Source organism: Barbus barbus (genome assembly GCF_936440315.1).
Source record: "Barbus barbus genome assembly, chromosome: 7".
Taxonomy (NCBI): Eukaryota; Metazoa; Chordata; class Actinopteri; order Cypriniformes; family Cyprinidae; genus Barbus; species Barbus barbus.
The window spans coordinates 4,400,598-4,421,688 of NC_136735.1; the positions used below are offsets into that span (position 1 = coordinate 4,400,598).

General features: G+C 38.2%; 1 protein-coding gene across 1 annotated transcript in view; it reads right to left on the reverse strand.

The window, feature by feature from the left end:
- The window catches only part of LOC306872969 (complement C3-like), a 139,067-nt gene that overhangs the window by 47,831 nt on the left and 70,145 nt on the right, over positions 1–21,091 (reverse strand). Inside the window, exons 27-28 of the mRNA XM_079421942.1 lie at positions 5,577–5,672; positions 5,315–5,471 (exon numbers count right to left, since the gene is read on the reverse strand). Coding sequence (XP_079278068.1) covers positions 5,315–5,471; positions 5,577–5,672 — 253 coding nt within the window. The remainder of the gene's footprint in view (positions 1–5,314; positions 5,472–5,576; positions 5,673–21,091) is intronic.

Genomic DNA, 21,091 nt, shown 5'->3' on the forward strand with positions numbered 1-21,091 from the left:
ATGTTCCTCCCTGTGCTTCCTTCTTGCTGATGAGCCGTACTGTGAAACAGCCAATCAGAGCAGAGCTCAACATTGAGCAGCACTGTGAAACAGCCAATCAGAGCAGAGCTCATTATTATTCATGACCCTGCCAAATAAGCCAATAACAGACCGTTTCATTCTAGGGAGAAATCCTAGGGTTATAAATGGACATGTAAAATCGTTTCTGGAGATTTTTTGCCCTTACTTAAGCCACATACCTTCTGTGTAGATATCAGAGAACAATTTAAAATACTGTATCAATGCATTCTATGGCACCTTTCACTATATTATCCATATCCAGTCTCCGCGGTAGCTCCCGTTACCTAAATTCCCAGAATGCATTGCCGCTGTAACGATACATTCCCAGACTCTAACTTTCCAAACAATTTGCCCACAAAAAAAAAAAAAAAAAAAAAAAAAAAAAATCTATGGTATTAGCTAGACTCATACAGACATCAAGAATCAGCTTGTGAACCTCAACAATGGTGACCATTTAAAAAACAAAAATAAAATAATAATTATGTAGCAAGGCATGCTGGGTACTAGCATAGGACAAAACTCATAAGTGGCTCCCAGCATGCATTGCTGCATGATTTTTTTTTTTTTTTTAAATGGACACCATTGTTGAGGTTCACAAGCTGATTCTTGATGTCTGTGTGAGTCTAATTGCAACCATAGAGGGAAACGTTTTGTGGACAAACTGTTTGGAAAGCCTTTTATATTAACTGACTGTCACGGAACCACTGGCTCTTAGAATCACTTTCACTATAATTGATACAACATCCATTTAATCAGAGATAAGACACACAATGAGTCTATATTCACTCTCAATGACATTAGTTCACTAATAGATGATTGTCATTATAATTATAACAACCAACTACTGATCATTTCATCTGGGCTTTTGAGAACAAATTTTTGTTGTAACAAATATGTTTGAGACACACATGGTTATAACAGCCAGAGGAAAAACAAAACAAAAACCTAATGCAAAAGTCAAGGGTCAAGAGCCCAACTAAAGCAGACACTGATCTCAAACATGGTTACTTCAAATGAAACGTTCTGCGAACATCAGATTTCCAAATAAAATATGGTCCCCTAAACGTTCCGAGAACGTCCTGAATGTTCTGTGAAGATCCTCCAAATAACGTCCCCCAACTCTTTAAAGAACTCAACATCGTGACTTTCTCAGAACGTTCTGGGGACGTTAGACAATGTCCTTGAAACCAGCAGGGACGTTCTGAGGATGTTCTGGGAACGGAAAATTTCTAGCGGGGTTCACACATACAGACTTTTCCGGAAAAACAAAGAGACCATGTGTGAACAGGACCTTTTCAAAAATACTGGTAAATTCGTTCCGGCAATTTACCGGTATGAGAAGTTGTAACATTACCAGTAAATTACCGGAATTCTGCTGTGTGTGAACGCTGAAGGAAAATTACCGGTATTTGCACATACGAGTTCAAAACGCGCTGACGTAAGACGTCTACTCTGGGCCAATCACGACACAGACACATTCCGACACAGATGACGCATTCACTCCATACTTTCCCATGTATAATCCGCCCATGTCTGTCGCACAGACCTCTGCATTTGTGTAAACATAACTTTTTTTTTTTTTTCAACTGTTCACATTTACTTAAGAAAAAACCTGGATACTCGCCAGGATGACCATTTTGTGTGTATTTGGCCGCTTAAACTCAACAACAAAGAGAGTGAAAGAGAGAAGACGCAGTCCAGCTGAATCACTCAGGCTGTTTTCAAATGACTGATTTAATCTGCTAGTTTGTGTGGATTTATTTACTCATATAACCTACTTGCTATCTTGAATAAATGTTTGCAGGAATTTCCCTCATTATAAACTTGAAAGCTGCGGGGATGAGTAAAACTATGTAATATACACACAATCCCCCACGAAATTCTGGACATGATTAATTATAACTCTATTACAAAATTTCATTATTTTTTTAGTATTTTTTTTTACCCCGGGCCTGGAAATTGCTGTGTTCAAAATTTAATAAAAGCAACTGATGCACGCTGTTAATCACTTAAACTGGCGCCCACCAATGTAATCGGCTGAATGCTCTGTTACCTCTCCCTCCTCTAATCACATGCTGGATCCATCACCCTGCTTTGTTCCCAGACCTCAAAATTTTCACATTAAGCACTGGTTTGTAGTTGTCTATTACGATGTCTCTGGGACAAAAGCAGCTGCATGAATGCAAAAGTTTGAAACAAAAATGAACCCTCAACAAAAAGACTGACTGCATACCTTCCATGTTTACAAATACAAGCGCAGCCATTGAGGTTAATGATGTCACATAATTTACCAGTATTTTGGAATGGATGTGTGAATGGTGCGTTTCCGGAAAAAAGACGGAATGTCGTTGCCTGTGTGAACAGCGCATTTTTTAATTTACCAGTAAAGTCGTTCCGGTAATTTTATGCCAATTTCCTGGTATTACTGTGTGAAAGGGGCTAATAACGTTGCAATAAGGATGTTTATTCCTTTGTTTACATTTCATTTCTTCGGGAGAGTTATTGTTTGTGTCCGTTATGGAATAAATTACATTCTAAAACAGTGTCTTGGTGGTAAAAAAAACAACACGGTGTTGTAGCATACAGTTTTACAAACAGAATGAGATCATCCACTGAAAAAAAAAAAAAAAAAAAAGTCACAGATACACGGAACATTGTTTATTTGCAGTGTTGCCAGATTGGATGGACGATTTCCCGCCCAAAAGCTCATAAAAACCCACCCAAAAACCGCCCAGTCTGTCAAAATAAAGTGATATAATGTAAATCAAGGTTGATAAGTGCTATTTTTAACTCCTTATAATGAAATAATGACAAAATAATAGAAATATAATGCTAGATAAATTACCCATGGATCAAATCGGGAAGAATCAGAATCAGAGAATCAGAGTTAGAATCCATTCGCAGAAGTTCATTAAAAGGGGTTTCAACAAACAGAAACGTGAAGTCAGGTAAGAGGTCTATACCAGTATCACAGGGGCAATCCAGAAGGCGGGAATCAGTAGACAGGCAAAGAGTTTGTACACAAACATCAGTCCAAACGAGCAAAAAGGCAGAGGGGTAAATCCAGGAAATCAGAGTCGAGGTCAACAGGCAGAGTTATACACAGCAAGGCAATTAGAAAGACAATGGTAAACGCTTGGTAAGGCAGGTAAACTGGCAATACTTCAGTTTGACATGTGCTCAGTCTCTGGCTTATAAAGCAACAAACAGGAAGTGGCAGTAGAGGAAGCAGAGGGAGTGGCAAGCAGTCAGTACTCTGGTGAGAGCTCCCTCTGCTGGTTTGGTGTTACAATAGCCTACATTAAAGAGAACTACCAAATATGATTAAAATATGCAGACACTGTCAAAACAGCAATGAAGAAATTAACCGATACCCTCGAAAAAACACATGCATCATTTTCAATGTTAACAGTTAGAATTTAAATGCAAAAAATGTGCCCAATATAAGCGATCAGAATAAGCAACGCAATTATAGGTATTGCACTTGTTCATGCACACACCATTGACAGTCAATACTGTGTGATTGTGTATAATAATCCAACAATAAATTCTTTTAGCAACAACAATAATGCTCTACCTTCGTGTCGTTCTATAATTTCACACAGAACTAAGTCTTTCGTGAAGTTCATATTGAATATAATATAGATTTTTTTCACAGTCAAAACTAACAAGTCCAGCATCTTTAAAGGATATACCAATCTGGACCGTTTAAAAGATAAAAGACAGGATCGTACAGATATAAATAGATTTTGATTAAATCATTTAACTGTGCTGATGTCGGAGTTGCAGTGATATAGCCTTCGTGTCATCTCCCTCAACAGGTGTAATTCACGTTTTGAGAGTTAAAACACTCTCCACTCTTTACCATATAAGCATTATGATCACTTATACATTTAAAATCAGATCCGTTATCTCGCTAAAAACCTGTCACTCATGAATCATCATGTATGTCTGCTTAACATAGTCTCATCCCAACTCGTCACATATTGACGCTTGGTTTTGGCGTCGCTTTTTGACGCTCAAGGTACCCCTTTAGCGTCACTTTTCGACGTGAAGGGTCTTCCATTTTTTTAAATAGGAAACACTTTGCGTATATTAATAATTTTTAAATAAATTATGACAGTAGTTGCATCTGCCTGCTATATATTGCGTTTTGTTCACAGATGGTAGGTTTAGGGGCAGGGTTTGGGTAAGTAATATAAATAAAACTGTTTTGACTGTTTACATTGAAAAATCACACAGTAGGTGCGCAGTACGCAGTGCATGCAGTAGGCTATGCACACTTAGGCTTGTTTGTTAACCAATTAGCTTATACAATTTATATGTTTTGAAAACCTCCAAACTGACCAAAAACCAGCCCAAATTTTGTCCACCCGCCCAATATTTACCAGCACAATCAAATTCAAAACCGCCCACCCGGGAACCCACCCAATCTGGCAACACTGTTTATTTGAATTTGGTGCTCTCTCGAGACAGCGCGTGACGCACGCTGGCGGAACTTAGCGATTGACTTTTTTCACAAATAACTATTTTTCTTTTTTTTCTTCAACATTTTTCATATATGTGTGTGTGTGTTGTGTGGGGAATGTGGCTGTATCTGTATGATTATCAGGGATAGTTCACCCACAAATGAAAATTTGTTATTAATTTACTGACCTTAGGCCATTTTTTCTTCATGTTTAATTTGTATGAAAAACATTATAAATGGAGATTGTCAATAAATAAAGGCTATTATGTGTTGTAAAGTGTGTGTTTTAGTGATTAATAAACACCATTTAATCATTTTTAATAATTTTGTTAAACTATAAAAAATATATATATATATTGTAGTTCCCCAGCAATTTCTTATGATGCCCAAATAAAAAGTCTTAGTTGAGGTAACATTTAAAACACATGGAGTAAAGGGTCTTCTAAATGTTTGACCAATTAAAACATTTTAGTTGAATGGACTATAAAACTAGTTTACTAAAGGTTGAGCCAACTAAAAAAAATAACAATTCAGATAACACTTTGAAGTCAGAAATTGACTGAACGTAAAATTTCTGTGGAACTAGTTACTAAATAATAATTAGTTGAAACCGCTTGAATTTTTTTACAGTGAGGAGAGTTGATTTCACACTGGATTGTTTGCTGTGTACTCTTACTGATACAAACAAATGACATTACACCACAAACTTTGCTTTCATTCCTTTTGGACTTCTTTTATATTCCATGTTGTACAAAACACAAATATTTTTAATGACTTATTACTGACCTTTTCCTTTGGTGGCATGTTTCATCAATATCTCTTTATTGAGTTTGCCGGCATTGGCCATGGCGTAGGACGTCATCGCAACAGCGTAAGGATTACGCAGTTGTGGAAGGCGACCTTCCAAGAAGGAAACAGAGTTCCTCATGCTTTCAGTCAGACTCTATAAAAGCATGTGTACAATGTTAAAACCAAGAAGAAAAAAGAAAAACATCTATTTATAAATAAATGTTTTTGGCAAACACAATGGGGTAAGACGTGTACTTACAGCAACTGATCCAACACAGATTTCTCTGCCCTCTTGCATAGCAATCACGACAAAGGCTGTCAGAGAAGCATCAGCATCTTTTCCTTGTACATCACCCTGGAATAAACACACAGCAAGATCCTCGGTGTCAAATTAACACTGCAGAGTGTCTATATGTGTCCGCACTACAGAGTGTTAAAAAAGTAGCACTGAAGCAGTGCTACCAAGCATGGGGTTTGTTAGTTAATGAGGTAATTAAGAGAGTCATTGAGTGATGATTGACCATTAATGAACACACCTGGTATTAACAAGCAGAGTCACCCAAATAAGGCAAACACTGACCTCCATGATGGTGGCACAATTTTAACCAATAAAACATCAACATCTGATCCTCTGTAATTCTCAATAACAGCAGGTGTTCATCACTAATGCACAATCATCACTCAATGAATCTCTTAATTATCTCATTAACTTTAACACTGCTTACTTTTAACACTCTGCAGTGCACTGAAAAACTCAAGTACACCCGGCTGCAGCCTGCAGATCGAGGCGGGGCTGCACCTGGGGCGGGGCTGCACGTGTCGCCCCGCCCATAATGCTTCTCATTGGTTATTGGCAAAGTAATGACGTAGATCGAGGCGGGGCTGCGCCTGGGGCGGGGCTGCACGTGTCGCCCCGCCCATAATGCTTCTCATTGGTTAGTGGCAAAGTAATGACGTCGACGCCGCGGTAAACAGGAAATGCGGTTGAAACATAATTGGTAGCAATACATAATTATATAAAACAAACCTGTGAACCCGTTAATTACTTATACCTGGTAAATTTATATAGTATTAAACAATACATTGCAAATTTGTTAATCTTTGGAAAACATTTCATTATATACATTTCCAAGCAAGAATCCAATTAACGTTACTGCTTTTGACTTGTCACATTGCAGTCGCAATGTCAACGAATATAGTTTATTTACAACTTAAGTTTAAGTTATTTCTATTCATGTGTATTGGTCATTTACCACTTACAAGTTATTTATGGTCGTTTTTTATTTTAATTTCAGTATATGCTTTACTGTTACATGTGTTATTAACATTTAAATAAAAGTGAAATATTGTATAATAAAGATGTTATTAAAATTAATGGTAACACTTTACAATAAGGTTCATTAAACAGTAATGTATTAACTAACATGAACTATAACCATGAGCAATACAATTGTTATTGTATTTACTAATCTTCGTTTACATTAGTTATTGAAAATACAGTAGTTTATTGTTTGTTCATGTTAGTTAACTGTATAAGTGCAGTTCATTATTAGTTCATGTTAACTAATGAACCATATTGTTAACCAAATTAATAATTTATGGATTTACTTGATAATGAAAAGCTTATGGTAAAAATACCAGCATTGTTTGTATATGAATAACATGCCAAGACAATTATTTCCTTGTTATTTATTTAGGTATGAAACAGTTTAATTCTAAAAAAGAAAGGTGAAATTTGTACATCTGTATATAACATCTTTTTTACTTAATTTCCTTTAATCATTAAACCTTCCTTCTTTATTTACACTTTACTGGCACATGAAACAGCAGTCAGGGTCCTCTATGCTGTCGTAGAATCCTCTCAGGTAACCACGCTTCCCATTACCGTAAAAACCTGAGCAGGATTTGAACAAGGTTTTACATGTGCTACACTCTTTAATTTCAAAAGGCACCCGCAATTCAGCCTTTGATGCTTCACTCCATGCTCCCCAGTTCACAACACCTGTATCCAAAAACACACACAAAACAGAACTCTTTCATATGCACATCTAAGATTATGTTAACCATGCCAGTGCTTTAGAAAAAACAAGAAGCAAGATTACTTAAAGCCAACCTTATGCATACTTCATTGCACAAATTTAAACTTTAACACACTTACTGTCAAGCCATGCATAGTGTGCCTTCTGTCGGAACCGGGCCTTGTTTACAATTGCCCTAAAGCAACTGCATGTAAGAGACAGATTCATGTAGGCAGCATCTCCATCCTGTAGCACTACTTCAAGGAGAATCATCTCCAAGGCCTCCATGGGTAACTGGAAAGTATTTATAAAATGATTAATCCATTTGCTTGAATGGAATATTACAGTATTCCAGCCCAAAAGAAAAAAGACATCGTACATCCAAAAGTTGCAACTCAGCAGTCATGCTTGCCTTTTGTGCCTAAAAGTATAGCAGAGAATACAAGTCAGTCTATATATGTAAGAGAAGAAAAAGTCTAATTAAATGTATCATACATTCTTTTCAGTATGCCTCATTTGTCTTTTTGTTGCCCGTCTTTCTCCATCAGACCTGCAGTGAAAAGTAGTACAGGACAGGTGTGTAATGCAATTATTTTATATTATGTAATAAAACATTCTCTCAAACTCAAAGGAAAAGTTAAGTCATTGATCATTGAAGCTTCGATGGATTTTATAATGCGATTGTGACTGCACACCAAAAATTAGAGTGTAAGTTCAAAAATATAAAATAAAAAAAAAGAAAGAAAACAAACCTCAAGGGGAAATTCTCCAAAAGCAGCAGACACCACCACCTTCTGATGCAAGGCACGTCAAGCTAAAATAAACATAAATACTCAGTTACATTTTAATATTATAGGGGTTTGCCATTGCATATTTCACTTACCTCTGTAAAATCAAAAGCCCCTGCAGTCACAAAGCTCAGTGAATACTGAAATGGTAAACATTACAAATACATTTGTTAAGATACATATACTGGATAAACATCTAGCAAGCAACACATCAGCTTTATAAACTTACCATCAGGATAAAGACACCACAGCTGTTGCTGAGATGTTGTAGTGGAAGGCCCTGTTGATGTTGTCATGCACACTGTCAAGCTACTTTGAAAAGAAAAACAATTTCCAATGCTTTTACAGTTATTAATTTAAATGAATATTGGTACCGTAATATCGTTGACACAGTATTCATGCCAAGGCCCAGGAGACAAGATTTGTGCAATGTTTCTGTGATGACAAAAGAACATAACTTGAAAAACAGTTACTGCACTACAGCAAACAAAACAATACAAGAGAACTGAAATGTGGGGCAGAACCTGAACTTCCCATGAGTATTATATAAACATTTTCATTGACAGTTTACAAAAAAGTGATCTGTAAAAATAATTTGATCCTAACTCCAAAACCATTTAAATAAGCCTCCTAAAAATAAAGTCAGATGAACAAATCACTAGCTGATAAACCTACATGTGGTTAATAACAGCCACATTTTTATCAAAATGTGGTTAGGAACGACCACAATCTTATCAAAATGTGGTTAGGAACGACCACAATCTTATCAAAATGTGGTTAGGAACGACCACAATCTTATCAAAATGTGGTTAGGAACGACCACAATCTTATCAAAATGTGGTTAGGAACGACCACAATCTTATCAAAATGTGGTTAGGAACGACCACAATCTTATCAAAATGTGGTTAGGAAAGACCACAATCTTATCAAAATGTGGTTAGGAACGACCACAATCTCTGAACTCCGAACAGTGCACTATAAAACCTGTAGATGAGCATGTATTCTTCCTGACTGAATGTTTGGCCGTGCAGAGGATCAAGGAAAAAAATGTCACGCTCTCCTGGGTTCATAATCTGTTGATATGTCACAATATATATATATATATATACACACACACACAAAGATGACTGCGGTTTATAGATCAAAAAGTATCTCAAAATTATGCAGACATAAGTTATCCCAGATAAACAACAGATTCAGAATTACTTACACAAACCATCCAATGTCCTGGTATCCATGTTGGGAAGATAAACCAGTCAATCTTTTCATCCAGCTTGAAAACAAATAACATTTGACATCACCAAAATTTGGAAACGGTGTGTCTGGGTTTCATATTAAACTGAGCTGACTATAATACATACAGGCAGGTGTAGAAGGTGTTCTTCAAGTGTCCTGTTTGGCCATGTTGCAGTTTGATATGAATTGGCCGAAAAAACATTCACATTCTGTATGGAAAATTGAACATACTTTAATCTAACCTAAGGCAAAACTGAGAATTTTAAATAATAAATACAACAACAGCTGAGAGTATTTGGCCACTGTAAGCACATCTACAAAAGTAAGTATATTCCAGCCAAGGAGCAGCTTAAAAGGATATTCACCCAAAAATGAAAATTTTGGCCTATGACTTTACCTGTATATAATTCCATAGTACCCCCCAAAACTCATTCTGGTTTGGAACAACTTGAGGGTGAGTATTTAACATTCATAATGATGGATATCTAGGCTGCACAGACAGCTTTAGAGAGTAAGTAAATGAAAGAATATTCATTTTGGGTGTATCCCTTTAAGCGGCTTAAGTAATTTGAGCACAAAATATAGAATATTTCACCTGTGATTTTGCTATGGTCTCTACCAATTTCAGGCAACAGTTGAGAACCTGCGTTAAAATAAAATAGAAAATCAATATAAACAACATTCACCATTAATTGCTATATTCAAACATAATGTCTTTGAACTGTGTACCGTTCCCTCAATGTCATTTTCCAGTCCCAGACAGCACAGGTCTGATCGTTTTAGCGTAGTGTTATATACAGTTGCCAATGGCTCGTCTTTGCACTTTTCGACATCCAAAGCATTGTTGAGCTAATATTCAGATAAAGATACATAAATGCTCAGGTTGATGAACAGTATTTTGTAAAGATAGAATCCCTAAAATGAACTTACCAACTGCTGTTGCCCCTCATTTGGCATGGCTCCCCAAAATGTTTTGCTTGCTTTAACTAGGTTCAGGCTTGTTACCACAGGATTTGGACAACATTTAGGATCACACTGCGACTGGACAGCTGTACACAAGTAAAAGATACAAACAAATCACTTAAATTTAAGCAAAAATCACACAAACTTCAATGAGTTAAAGAACAACTTCAACCTGTATGCATTTCTTTCTCATTCAGAGTTGTATTCAAAGTTTGGGTTGTCTCTGAAAAATGTGGTCCCACATTTGGTTCTGCTCCTATGCATGTGTTATAAAGCTATAGTTAGTACAATTAATAGAATGGAATGACCTACTCGCATGCAGCACATTAATAGAATATTTAAACATTACCAAATATGGCCTTTCCATTGGAATCCAATTGCAAATTATGATTGCCACTGAGCAATTTCTTGAACTGATCCAACTTCTTCCTGTTCCGTGCGAGGTTCCGGTGGTGAAGGATGTTTCGAGCAAGAAATATGTGCGCAGATGGTCTTAACATATTCATGAAGTAATTGTTTCTCTTTACTTCAGAAAACAGTTGCTCTGCACACTGACTATTGATCTTTCCAGCCAGCTCTGGTACAAGACCAATAGTGCGCAACACATCTCTCTCATCTTTACTATTGTTTTGGTGAAAAACATCACACAGGCAATAATGTTCAGAGGAACCCGTCAATGGGTGACAGTCAGGATCCACATTTTGTTTCCTGTGAGCCAGCCAGGGAAGATGAACTTTTAGCTTCCCTTCCTTTGCTTTTTGTATGTTTTCAGAGAAAGGGTCTTGCACTCTGCCCTCAAAGGGATGGAAGGGTGGGCGAAGTGGCATACGTTTATTTGTGTGTGCCACTAATCCTCTAGGGTAATCATAAATTGTAATATTGGGAAAGTGTTTCCAAGACAATAAAAGGTCAGCAAAGTCACGGGGACTCTCTGCTCTCAAGTTAAATTTAATAGAATACACAATACCACAAGGACACATTATCACACCCAGGCCACCTAAAAGCACACAAAAAATTTGAATGAAAACTTAGGCCTACATTTTCTGAAAAGACAGTGAAACCATTCCAACAATACATTTGAAATTATAGAGATATGACTTATTGCTGTTTTAGGCTGTTTGCCATTATATTTCATTAGTGTTTATTTTATAGTACTATAATGTTAAGTTCATTAAGTAACAAAAAACTTAACTTACCAGAAGCACCCCACACCTGTTCAAACACCTTGTTGTACGTCACTCTGTTTGACATTTTATCACGAAGTCTGAGAATGAGATCCATTTTGGAACCAACAACATCAACCCCACACTGTCGACACAGCTTTTTCAAATCTTGAATCTGATCAAATATCCACATATGGGAGTAGGTTAAGCAAAATACATTAACATAAAATTATAATATGAAGAGACCCTATACATACCACTGTGCTATGTAGCCAACAGTGTAATAATAGCTTCATGTGGTAAACCAAAACCCAAAAAAACTAAATTGTAAAAAATTTACTATTTACCTTAAGGTGGAGCAGCTCATCACCAAGCCTTTCCTCAGTAAAAGGCACATCAACATCACTCCCATCAGTTGAGGATTGAACCTTTGCACTCTCTGTGTTTAATACCATTGCCGATTCCCTTGTTTTTGGACCTATCCATGGGGACCAGTTGTGGTAACTTGGTGAAACTGTAAATGGGTTTTCTTTGCCACCTTGAGGAGAAAAATACAGCCATTTATTGCAACACGCTAACCACAAAAAATGCAACTAGCAATGCATGATATTGGAAAAGCTAAATATTGCAATTCACCGTTTTATTGTTATATATACAATATACTGTATATGTATAAAATCTCCTCACTGAGTATTTTTTTAGCTTACATCAAGTCATTTAGTAGAAAAACAAAATGACAAGTCTTGTTTTCTAAAACAAATACCAAATTAGGTGCATTTATGCTTAAAACAAGCTAAATATTTGCTAGTAAGATAAGAAAAAGTAACTTATTTTAAAGAGAATACAAGTCATTTTGCTTCTCTAGTAAATGCATCTTCATGTGATAATTTTTGTATATTTGGGACTTTTGGAAATTTGTTGCAAATATTACAGCGAAAATTTAATTACAATAAATGAATCATTTAAATTATTTAATGAATTAATTACACTAAGCCATATCATAATATCAAATCACATTATCATGCAGTGACACACAAATCAGAATCATAACTTACTTGGGTAAAACCCTCTGCTTATCATGTCCATTGCCACTGCATCCCAAAATTCCTCTATGTCAACATGACCATCATAAGTCGCAGGTGGAGACTGAATTTCACTCACTGTGATATAAAGAAACTTAAATATGTGAATATTCAGACCGAATATAATTTAAACCAAAACAAAATTATAATAGGAACCAATGCAACTACAATAACTTTATACTTACCTGGGATGCTGAACACTCCTTTTTTATGAAGGTCCATAATTACAGTACAAGGATTGTATCCACAGGACACACAGGAGTAAATGTAGTCCAGATCAGATAAAGCCTCAAAGTGAAGATACGCCTGCATGATTAGGTCACCTTTGGGCAAGGACTCTCCTTCTGTGGCTTCAATTATCTGCACAACCCTACCTACAGCTGTGTGATTCTTGAGGAACAACAGAAATAAGGGGGGGAAATAGTTAAAATAAAATAAAAACAAGAGCCCTCATCCTACAAAAGAAGTTCTACTCATTTAAAGCCCAAGCCAGTCTCAAATGCATGTCTTATCCGAGCCATTAGCACTAATAATACGTTAAGTGTTTAAAAAAAAAAGTTAAAAGTAAAACAGCTGGTTTCCTTTTCTAATATTATACCTGTAGTGCACTTCGCAAAACCACACACAAATGTAGCGAGAGGATTACATTATCATTGAAGTTGTGCAAACCGTCACTCCATTCTTGGTATCTGTATGTGAGGTTGCATTTATTACACAGCTTGTAGTAAGTAGATACACCTGAGAAAACAAAGATTATTTACTGACAAAGTAAATATCTATCAAAGCAACATTAAAAATATTTATCAAAGCAATACCCTGAATCACTCCATGGAATGTAACAATCTTCGCCTGGCAAGTTATCATCATTGGCTCACTCAAAACTTCCTTGCATATTCTGCATTCAGCTTCCTCAGGCACAAGATGTTTTGGGAACGTATTGAAAGCCTTTCCATGTTTTGACTTTTGCAGAATGGTCTGTGGAATGTCAACTGGAATTTTCTTATTTTCCAGCATATATTTCATCATCCTTTTAACAGTAGGAGAGTTGGGGGGATATGAAACATCCTGACAGCTGGCATCATCATTGCATGTATGAACAGAGTTGAAAACCTCCTCTGAACTCTTGACTCTCTTGAAGAGTTGTGGCATTATCTGAAAAAGATGCCACTTTGCCGTAGCTTTGTGGATGCATGATTGGCGAGGCCGGGCACAAGGACAATGCCAGTTATTTTTCTTTTTATTATAAGCCACCATGACTCTTCCCATCCTGCTGTAATAGGACATTGTTGGTTCAAATACAGAAATGAAATGCTTTGTTGATGGACCTCCAACAGTGACATGAAAAGACAAAGGTGTCTCTGCAGTATTTGCCTCTTGCTGCAACTTTAACAGCTGGGCTTTTCTTCCCTCTCCAAACCACTTCTGCTGCACCAGCTGAGAGAGACTGTTCTCTGTCAGTGCAACATTGGGGTTGTCAGCTAATTTACAAAAAGACAGCGATTTGACATGGCAACACTCAAAGGGCAGTATCCCAGAGTTATGGGCAAACTCTGCATTTAAAATACACTGGTCGAGTTCACATGCTGACCGATAGTTTGGACCCCAAGTATTTTTTATCACATGTATGGGTGTTGCTTGACCAAGAAAAGCCTTTTCAACAGCAAAAATGCCAATTTTTTCATCAATGCACTGAGATTGAAAGTGCCTCTCAGGAGTAATTGCATTTTCTTTTTCAGTGTGATGCCTTCTAATGTGAGTTCGTAGATTTTTGGCCAGTAATGTCAAATCACATTGGCTGCAAGTGACAGTCCTCTTTTTGGGAGCTGAGCATTTTAGGAGGATGCCAGGTGACTGAGGTAGTGTCTGCTGGACCGAGGAGTACTGGGGCGGCGTCTGATGGACCGAGGAGGACTGGGGCTGCGTCTGCTGGACCGAGGAGGACTGGGGCTGCTTCTGATGGACCGAGGAGGACTGGGGCTGCTTCTGATGGACCGAGGAGGACTGGGGCGGCGTCTGCTGGACCGAGGAGGACTGGGGCGGCGTCTGATGGACTGAGGAGGACTGGGGCTGCTTCTGATGGACCGAGGAGGACTGGGGCGGCGTCTGATGGACTGAGGAGGACTGGGGCTGCGTCTGATGGACCGAGGAGGACTGGGGCGGCGTCTGCTGGACCGAGGAGGACTGGGGCGGCGTCTGATGGACTGAGGAGGACTGGGGCGGCATCTGCTGGACCGAGGAGGACTGGGGCTGCGTCTGCTGGACCGAGGAGGACTGGGGCGGCGTCTGCTGGACCAAGGAGGACTGGGGCGGCGTCTGATGGACCGAGGAGGACTGGGGCGATGTCTGATGGACCGAGGAGGACTGGGGCAGCATCTGCTGGACCGAGGAGGACTGGGGCTGCATCTGCTGGACCGAGGAGGACTGGGGTGGCGTCTGCTGGACCGAGGAAGACCGAGGCGGCGTCTGCTGGACCGAGGAAGACCGAGGCTGGGTTGGTGGTGAAGCATGTGTGGCAATGTGCTTCAGCAAATTTGCCCGAGTCATTACAGTCGCTGAACAATAGCAGCAGTGAAAGTGGGACTTTGCCCGACATTTTAAACTACATTTTAAAATGGTGAAATCTGAAGGGACAAACAAAAGAAAATAAGTTTATTGAAAATTGCCTAAATTTAACCTTCACTTGTTTGCATTTTGCTCTGGACAGTGGACAATCGCAAGACAGAATTTTCATCAGCACCATCCATGTGCAAGCACATTTTTTTGTGATTTCAGCAACAAAGACCCATGGTCAATGCCCAGAATGCAGAAAATTAAGTTTACCTGAACCTTAAAATTAAATATTCTTCTACAAATTCACAAGAAATTAAATCCGAAGCATGCACAGTGCATTGCTGGCTGGTTCAGCACCATATTATACTTTAACTAAAGTGAGATAAGCAAAAGACAGTTAAACTCACCATGATGTTGAACTGCCCACTGAAAGTGATTTTTGATGTGATAATACATCAGTTCTGGCATACTGGAGTACCTGCAGAATGGGCACTCACTAGTGCAGCTTTTTAAATACTGCTCACATTCCCCCTTGCTTAACACCGTTTTGTGCATTTTTGCAAGGGGTAATGGCTCTTAAAAGAGCCTTTGGGTTATAAATTGAGGAACAACCAAAAAAGAGGAGAGATGGAGGGGTGGGGATGACAATGACAAGGATCTGCAAACAGAAGGAAATACAGAGAATCAGTATTAGATATAATTTAGATATAATTATAATAAAATCTAAATAATTAACAATTAATAATTTTATTCACAGAAAAACAATAAATTTGTATAGCCATTGTTAATATGAACTTGTCCTATATTACTTTTGCTGGTTCAGTTTTGCCACTGTATTTATTTTTAAGGTTATTTTGGGAACACTATCAAATTCATAATCCCACTAAAACCACACACTAACTTTCTAATGCTGCCTTCAAGTGCTCTCGTAAACATTGCATATGAACGCCCTCCCATTCCAAAACACTAATGCGATGAGCTCGTAATTACAACTTCAATAGTAAGAATTATTAAATTTCCGATAGAACGTGAAGGCAGCATTATGCCATGCTTTTGGGAAACGCAGACCTGGTTATTTAAAAGCAGACCTTTACACCTTGCGTGACATGGCTGAGTGAGTAAAGTTATGCGATTTTATTTTGAAACTACTTTACATTTCCTTTAACAACACACTTAACGGCACTTCAGAATTAAAAATTGTAATTAAACAAATTAGACAAGAGACGTAGCTCGCCTGTACTCACCATGCAGCCAAGAAGAACGTAAATGAAAAACCGCTAGAATTGACGTAATGACTTGACGCCACTAACCAATGAGAACAGTTGTAGGTGGGACGAGATGTGTAGCCCCGCCCCACATATAGCCCCGCCTCGATCTACGTCATTACTTTGCCAATAACCAATGAGAAGCATTGTGGGCGGGGCGACACGTGCAGCCCCGCCCCAGGTGCAGGCCCGCCTCGATCTGCAGGCTGCAGCCGGGTGCATCTCGAAAAACTGGCAATGAGGAGGTTGTTGAATTTTTAAATATGCATTTCACATTTCTTACAGGATTAATTTATGCTTCTCATCTAATATATTTTGTTAACACTTTACAATAAGGGTGCACAAATAATCATGTACTAATGCCTAAATTAATAATTAATTGCATACTAATGATTATCAAAGAAGTTAACTAATTATGAACTAATGAAGAACTATCCTTAACTACGACTGGAATCATACAGATTCATGCATGAATAATGGCATCCTTAACTACATGTTAGTACATGTTTGATAGTTAATGCATTAATTAACATTTATGGGTAAACTAAATCAAACAGCCTCTTTAAGAAGGAATAAGACATTTGAAATTAATTTAAATAATTTAATACTATCATAATTTGAGCATTTGGCATCTTCAGCTTTGTCATAAACATTATAGGGTGGCAAAGGATTAGTTGATCCTCCTCATTGAGTCCTCTCAGCTTGTCTAAGCTTGTTAACAAGCAAAATCACTGAAGGAAAGAAGAGAACAGAAAAAAAGAGACAAACAGAAACTCAAGAACTACAACTGACTGCAACCACAGCCTTAGATGAATTCAACTGAAGATAACCCAGACAGCAAGCAGTGTAACCCACTGGCTCGCATGGATTTCACACGGGCCAGATGTGGGCTGGATCTGGGCCAAAACCATGTTGCTGTCTGGGAAAAGACATTAGGCAAGGCAAGACAAGTTTATTTATATAGCACATTTCAATGGTAATTCAAAGTGCTTTACATGAAAGAAAGTAAAATAGTCATAAAAAAATAAATACAATAATAATATTGATCACAGCAATAAAAATGAGTTGAAAAAAATATTATAATAATAATAAAAACAAGAAACTTAAAAACAAATATTCTCAAGCTTTGTTCAAACTCTTCCGCACTAAGTGAGCGGGAAAAAAACCTTTCAAAACACCTAAGTATTCCACTACTTCACCCCCTACTTACTTTGACCGTCATATCTTACCTATTCGCTAAAACTCGGGGCATGCCCCTGTCTCTAATGGTAGGAATTTAGAGTTGGTAGAGCAACTCACGACTAGAACCTCCCTTCTAGCATCTCACATTCTCTCGGTATTTATACCTTCAAATGCACTAATTGCCTCTAGGGCTCTTAGTGCCTTAGAGAATGCATTTTGTCCCTCCCGGACTTTGCACATCTCTCAATCTATAGATGTGCACTCCTACACCTTTACATTTACAGGTGTACCTAAATTATGACACCAGTTTTCTTCTGCTGGTGTCTCTCACTCATATCTGAGTGAGTCCATTGCTCTCCCCCTCCCGCACTCCCTCCGCTTTCAGACAGTCCCTAACCAGAAACCAAACAAATTGAACTCAGAGGTCCTACTTTAAACTGATTAACCAACACACTTTGTCTTTCTTTGCCCACATTCTCTTTACCATCACAGCACTTACTTTAGCCTTCAGTTTAAACTTTTAAAATTATATAAAATGTATTTAAAATTAATTTAAAACAGTTAAGAATAGAAAATGATTATCACAGCAGTAAAAACAAGGAAAATGACAAAATGAAAGTTCAGTGCAATCAGTTCAGACGTAGCACAGTGCGCATTCAACAAATGCACAGTTAAACAGAAGAGTTTTGAGTCTGGATTTAAATGTGGCTAATATTTTAGCACATCTGATCTCTTCTGGACACTGGTTCAAACTGTGCGTGGCATAATAGCTAAAAGCAGACTCCCCTTGTTTTTTGTGAACCCTTGGTGTTTCTAACTGACTCAATCCTAATGATCTGAGTGGTCTGTTAGGTTTATATTCAGTGAGCATATAGGCAATGTATTTAGTGATTTATAAACGAGTAAAATAACTTTAAAATCAATCCTAAATCTAACTGGAAGCCAGTGTAAGGACTTGAGGACTGGTGTGATATGCTCAGATTTTCTGGTTCTAGTCAGAATCCTGGCAGCAGTGTTCTGGATGAGTTGCAGTTGTCTAATGGTCTTCTTTGGAAGGCCTGTGAGGAGACCATTACAGTAATCCACCCTGCTGGTGATAAAGGCATGAACAAGTTTCTCCAGATCTTGACTGGAAACAAATGATTTAATTATTGCAATGTTTTTGAGATGATAGTATGCTGATTTAGTTACTGCTTTGACATGACTACTAAAACTAAGGTCTGTCTCCAAAATCACCCCAAGATTTCTGACTCTGTTGTTTGACCCCTAGAGTCAAGGTATGCATTCGCCTTGAGAACTTCATCTTTGTCTCCAAATGCAATGACTTCAGTTTTCTCCTTGTTTAACTGAAGAAAGTTTTGGCATATCCAACTGTTAATTTCATCAATTCATTTGCAGAGGGAGTCAATGGGGCTGTGGTCATTTGGAGATAAGGCTAGGTAAATCTGGGTATCATCAGCATAGCTGTGATAGGCAATTTGGTTCTTCCTCATTATCTGACTTAGTGGGAGCATATACAAACTAAACAAGAGAGGTTCAAGAATTGAGCCATGTGGGACTCCGCATGTCATGGACGTCCACTTAGACTTATGATCTCCTATACTCACATAATAACCTCTCCCTTCTAAGTATGACCTGAACCATTTGAGTACCATCCCAGAAAGCCCGACCCAGTTTTCCAGTCTCTCTAGAAGTATGTTATGATCGACAGTGTCAAACGCAGCACTAAGATCTAGTAGTACCAGCACTGATATTTTGCCAGAATCCGAATGAAAGCGAATATCATTTATTATCTTAATGAGTGCTGTCTCTGTGCTGTGATGTGCTCGGAAACCAGATTGAAAATTGTCCAGATATTCATTTGAGTTTAAGTAGTTGTTCAGCTGATTAAAAATTACCTTTTCAATAATCTTACTTATGAATGGAAGATTTGATATTGGTCTATACACTCAATATGGTGTTATCAAGATTGCACTTTTTAAGAAGGGGCTTAACAACTGCAGTTTTCATGGAGTTTGGAAAAGTCCCAGAAAGAAGTGAGGAGTTTTAAGAGATCTGCTTCCAAACAGTTAAACACACTTTTGAAAAAAAGATATAGAGAGTGTGTCAAGATAGAAGGTTGACGATTTAAGGTGCTGCACTATTTCTTCCAATATTTTGCTATCAATATCATCAATAACATTCTTAACTTTTGAGTTAAAGAAATCATGGAGAAGATCAACAGAGTCTGCAGAAATCCTTGGTGTTAAAGATATAGCCTCCATAAATTGGTTGCACACTAGTGTTCTCGTTAATGCATCTCTTTCTGGCAGAGACAGATTCAGTGGTAAAATAGATCAATATATCAAAGAAAATACAGAAGTGATCAGACAGTGCTATATCATTAATAGCAACCTCTACTGATGAGTAAATCTAGAGTGTGTCCACAATTGTGTGTGGGTCCATGCAGGTCAAATCAGGTCAAAAGTGTTTAAAGCAGTTATTTCTTTAGTAGTTTTTATTTCTACATTATCTATGTGAATATTGAAATCCCCTGCAATAGCAAAACAGTCAAACTCTGAGGAAATCATTGATAACAGTTCTGTGAAATCTTCAACAAAGGCTGGAGAGTATTTTGGAGGCCTGTAAATAATGATAAACAGAATACGCGGAGCACCTTTCAGCACAATACCTAGATATTCAAAGTACTGACCAAATGACACTTGCTTGCATTGATAGACATCTTTAAAAAGAGCAGCTACACCTCCACCTAACAGTCCTGCAGACACTTATAAATTTAAATTTAGGAGGGGCTGTTTCATTTAGGACTGTTGCACTGCAGCTGTCTTCTAGTGATTTGAAGCATTATAAAAGCAAAGTTGCTGCTATCAGCGGGGACCCAATACGCATCACTTAGAGTAGCTATCAGTTGTTTTTGGTTCACCTACAGCCAATGGAGGATGGTTTGGGCCCTGGCGTTGTGGTAGCGGTCGAAGTGCTCTCACAGGAGGAGGAGGATGAGCTGAGTCCACAGGCTTTGGTGGTTGTGGGGCCTGCCGTTCTGGGGGCTTGCAGCGAAAGAGTGGGAGAGTTTGGTCCCAGCGTGTACCAGTTCCTTCATTTTCTGTAAGAAGCTTAGCAGTGGAGATGCTGGAGAGAGGGAAAGTGTGTCTGGTGAGCGGGCTCTGGCTCTGGTTTTTTTTCGGTGTCTGTGATATGTCGTCCTGTGTAATTAGTCCACTGAAGGCGTGCATAGTGATGAACCCATGTGCAGTTTATTGACAAACATAAAATCCAAATGAAGTCTTGACTTGACATGAAACATACTTGGTGTGGAATAGACTTGGCATGGCATGAACAGACTAGACGTGGTATGAAACAAACTAGACTTCAAAATAAAAGACATGAAAGCAACAACATGAAACAGAACCCAAAACAGATCTTACACCCCCCCTCCCCTCTAAGCGCAAATCCTGACGCCCAAACAAAACCAAAAACAGAACCCAAATAGTACAGGAGGGTGGTGAAGCAGAGGCAGAATGGGGGGA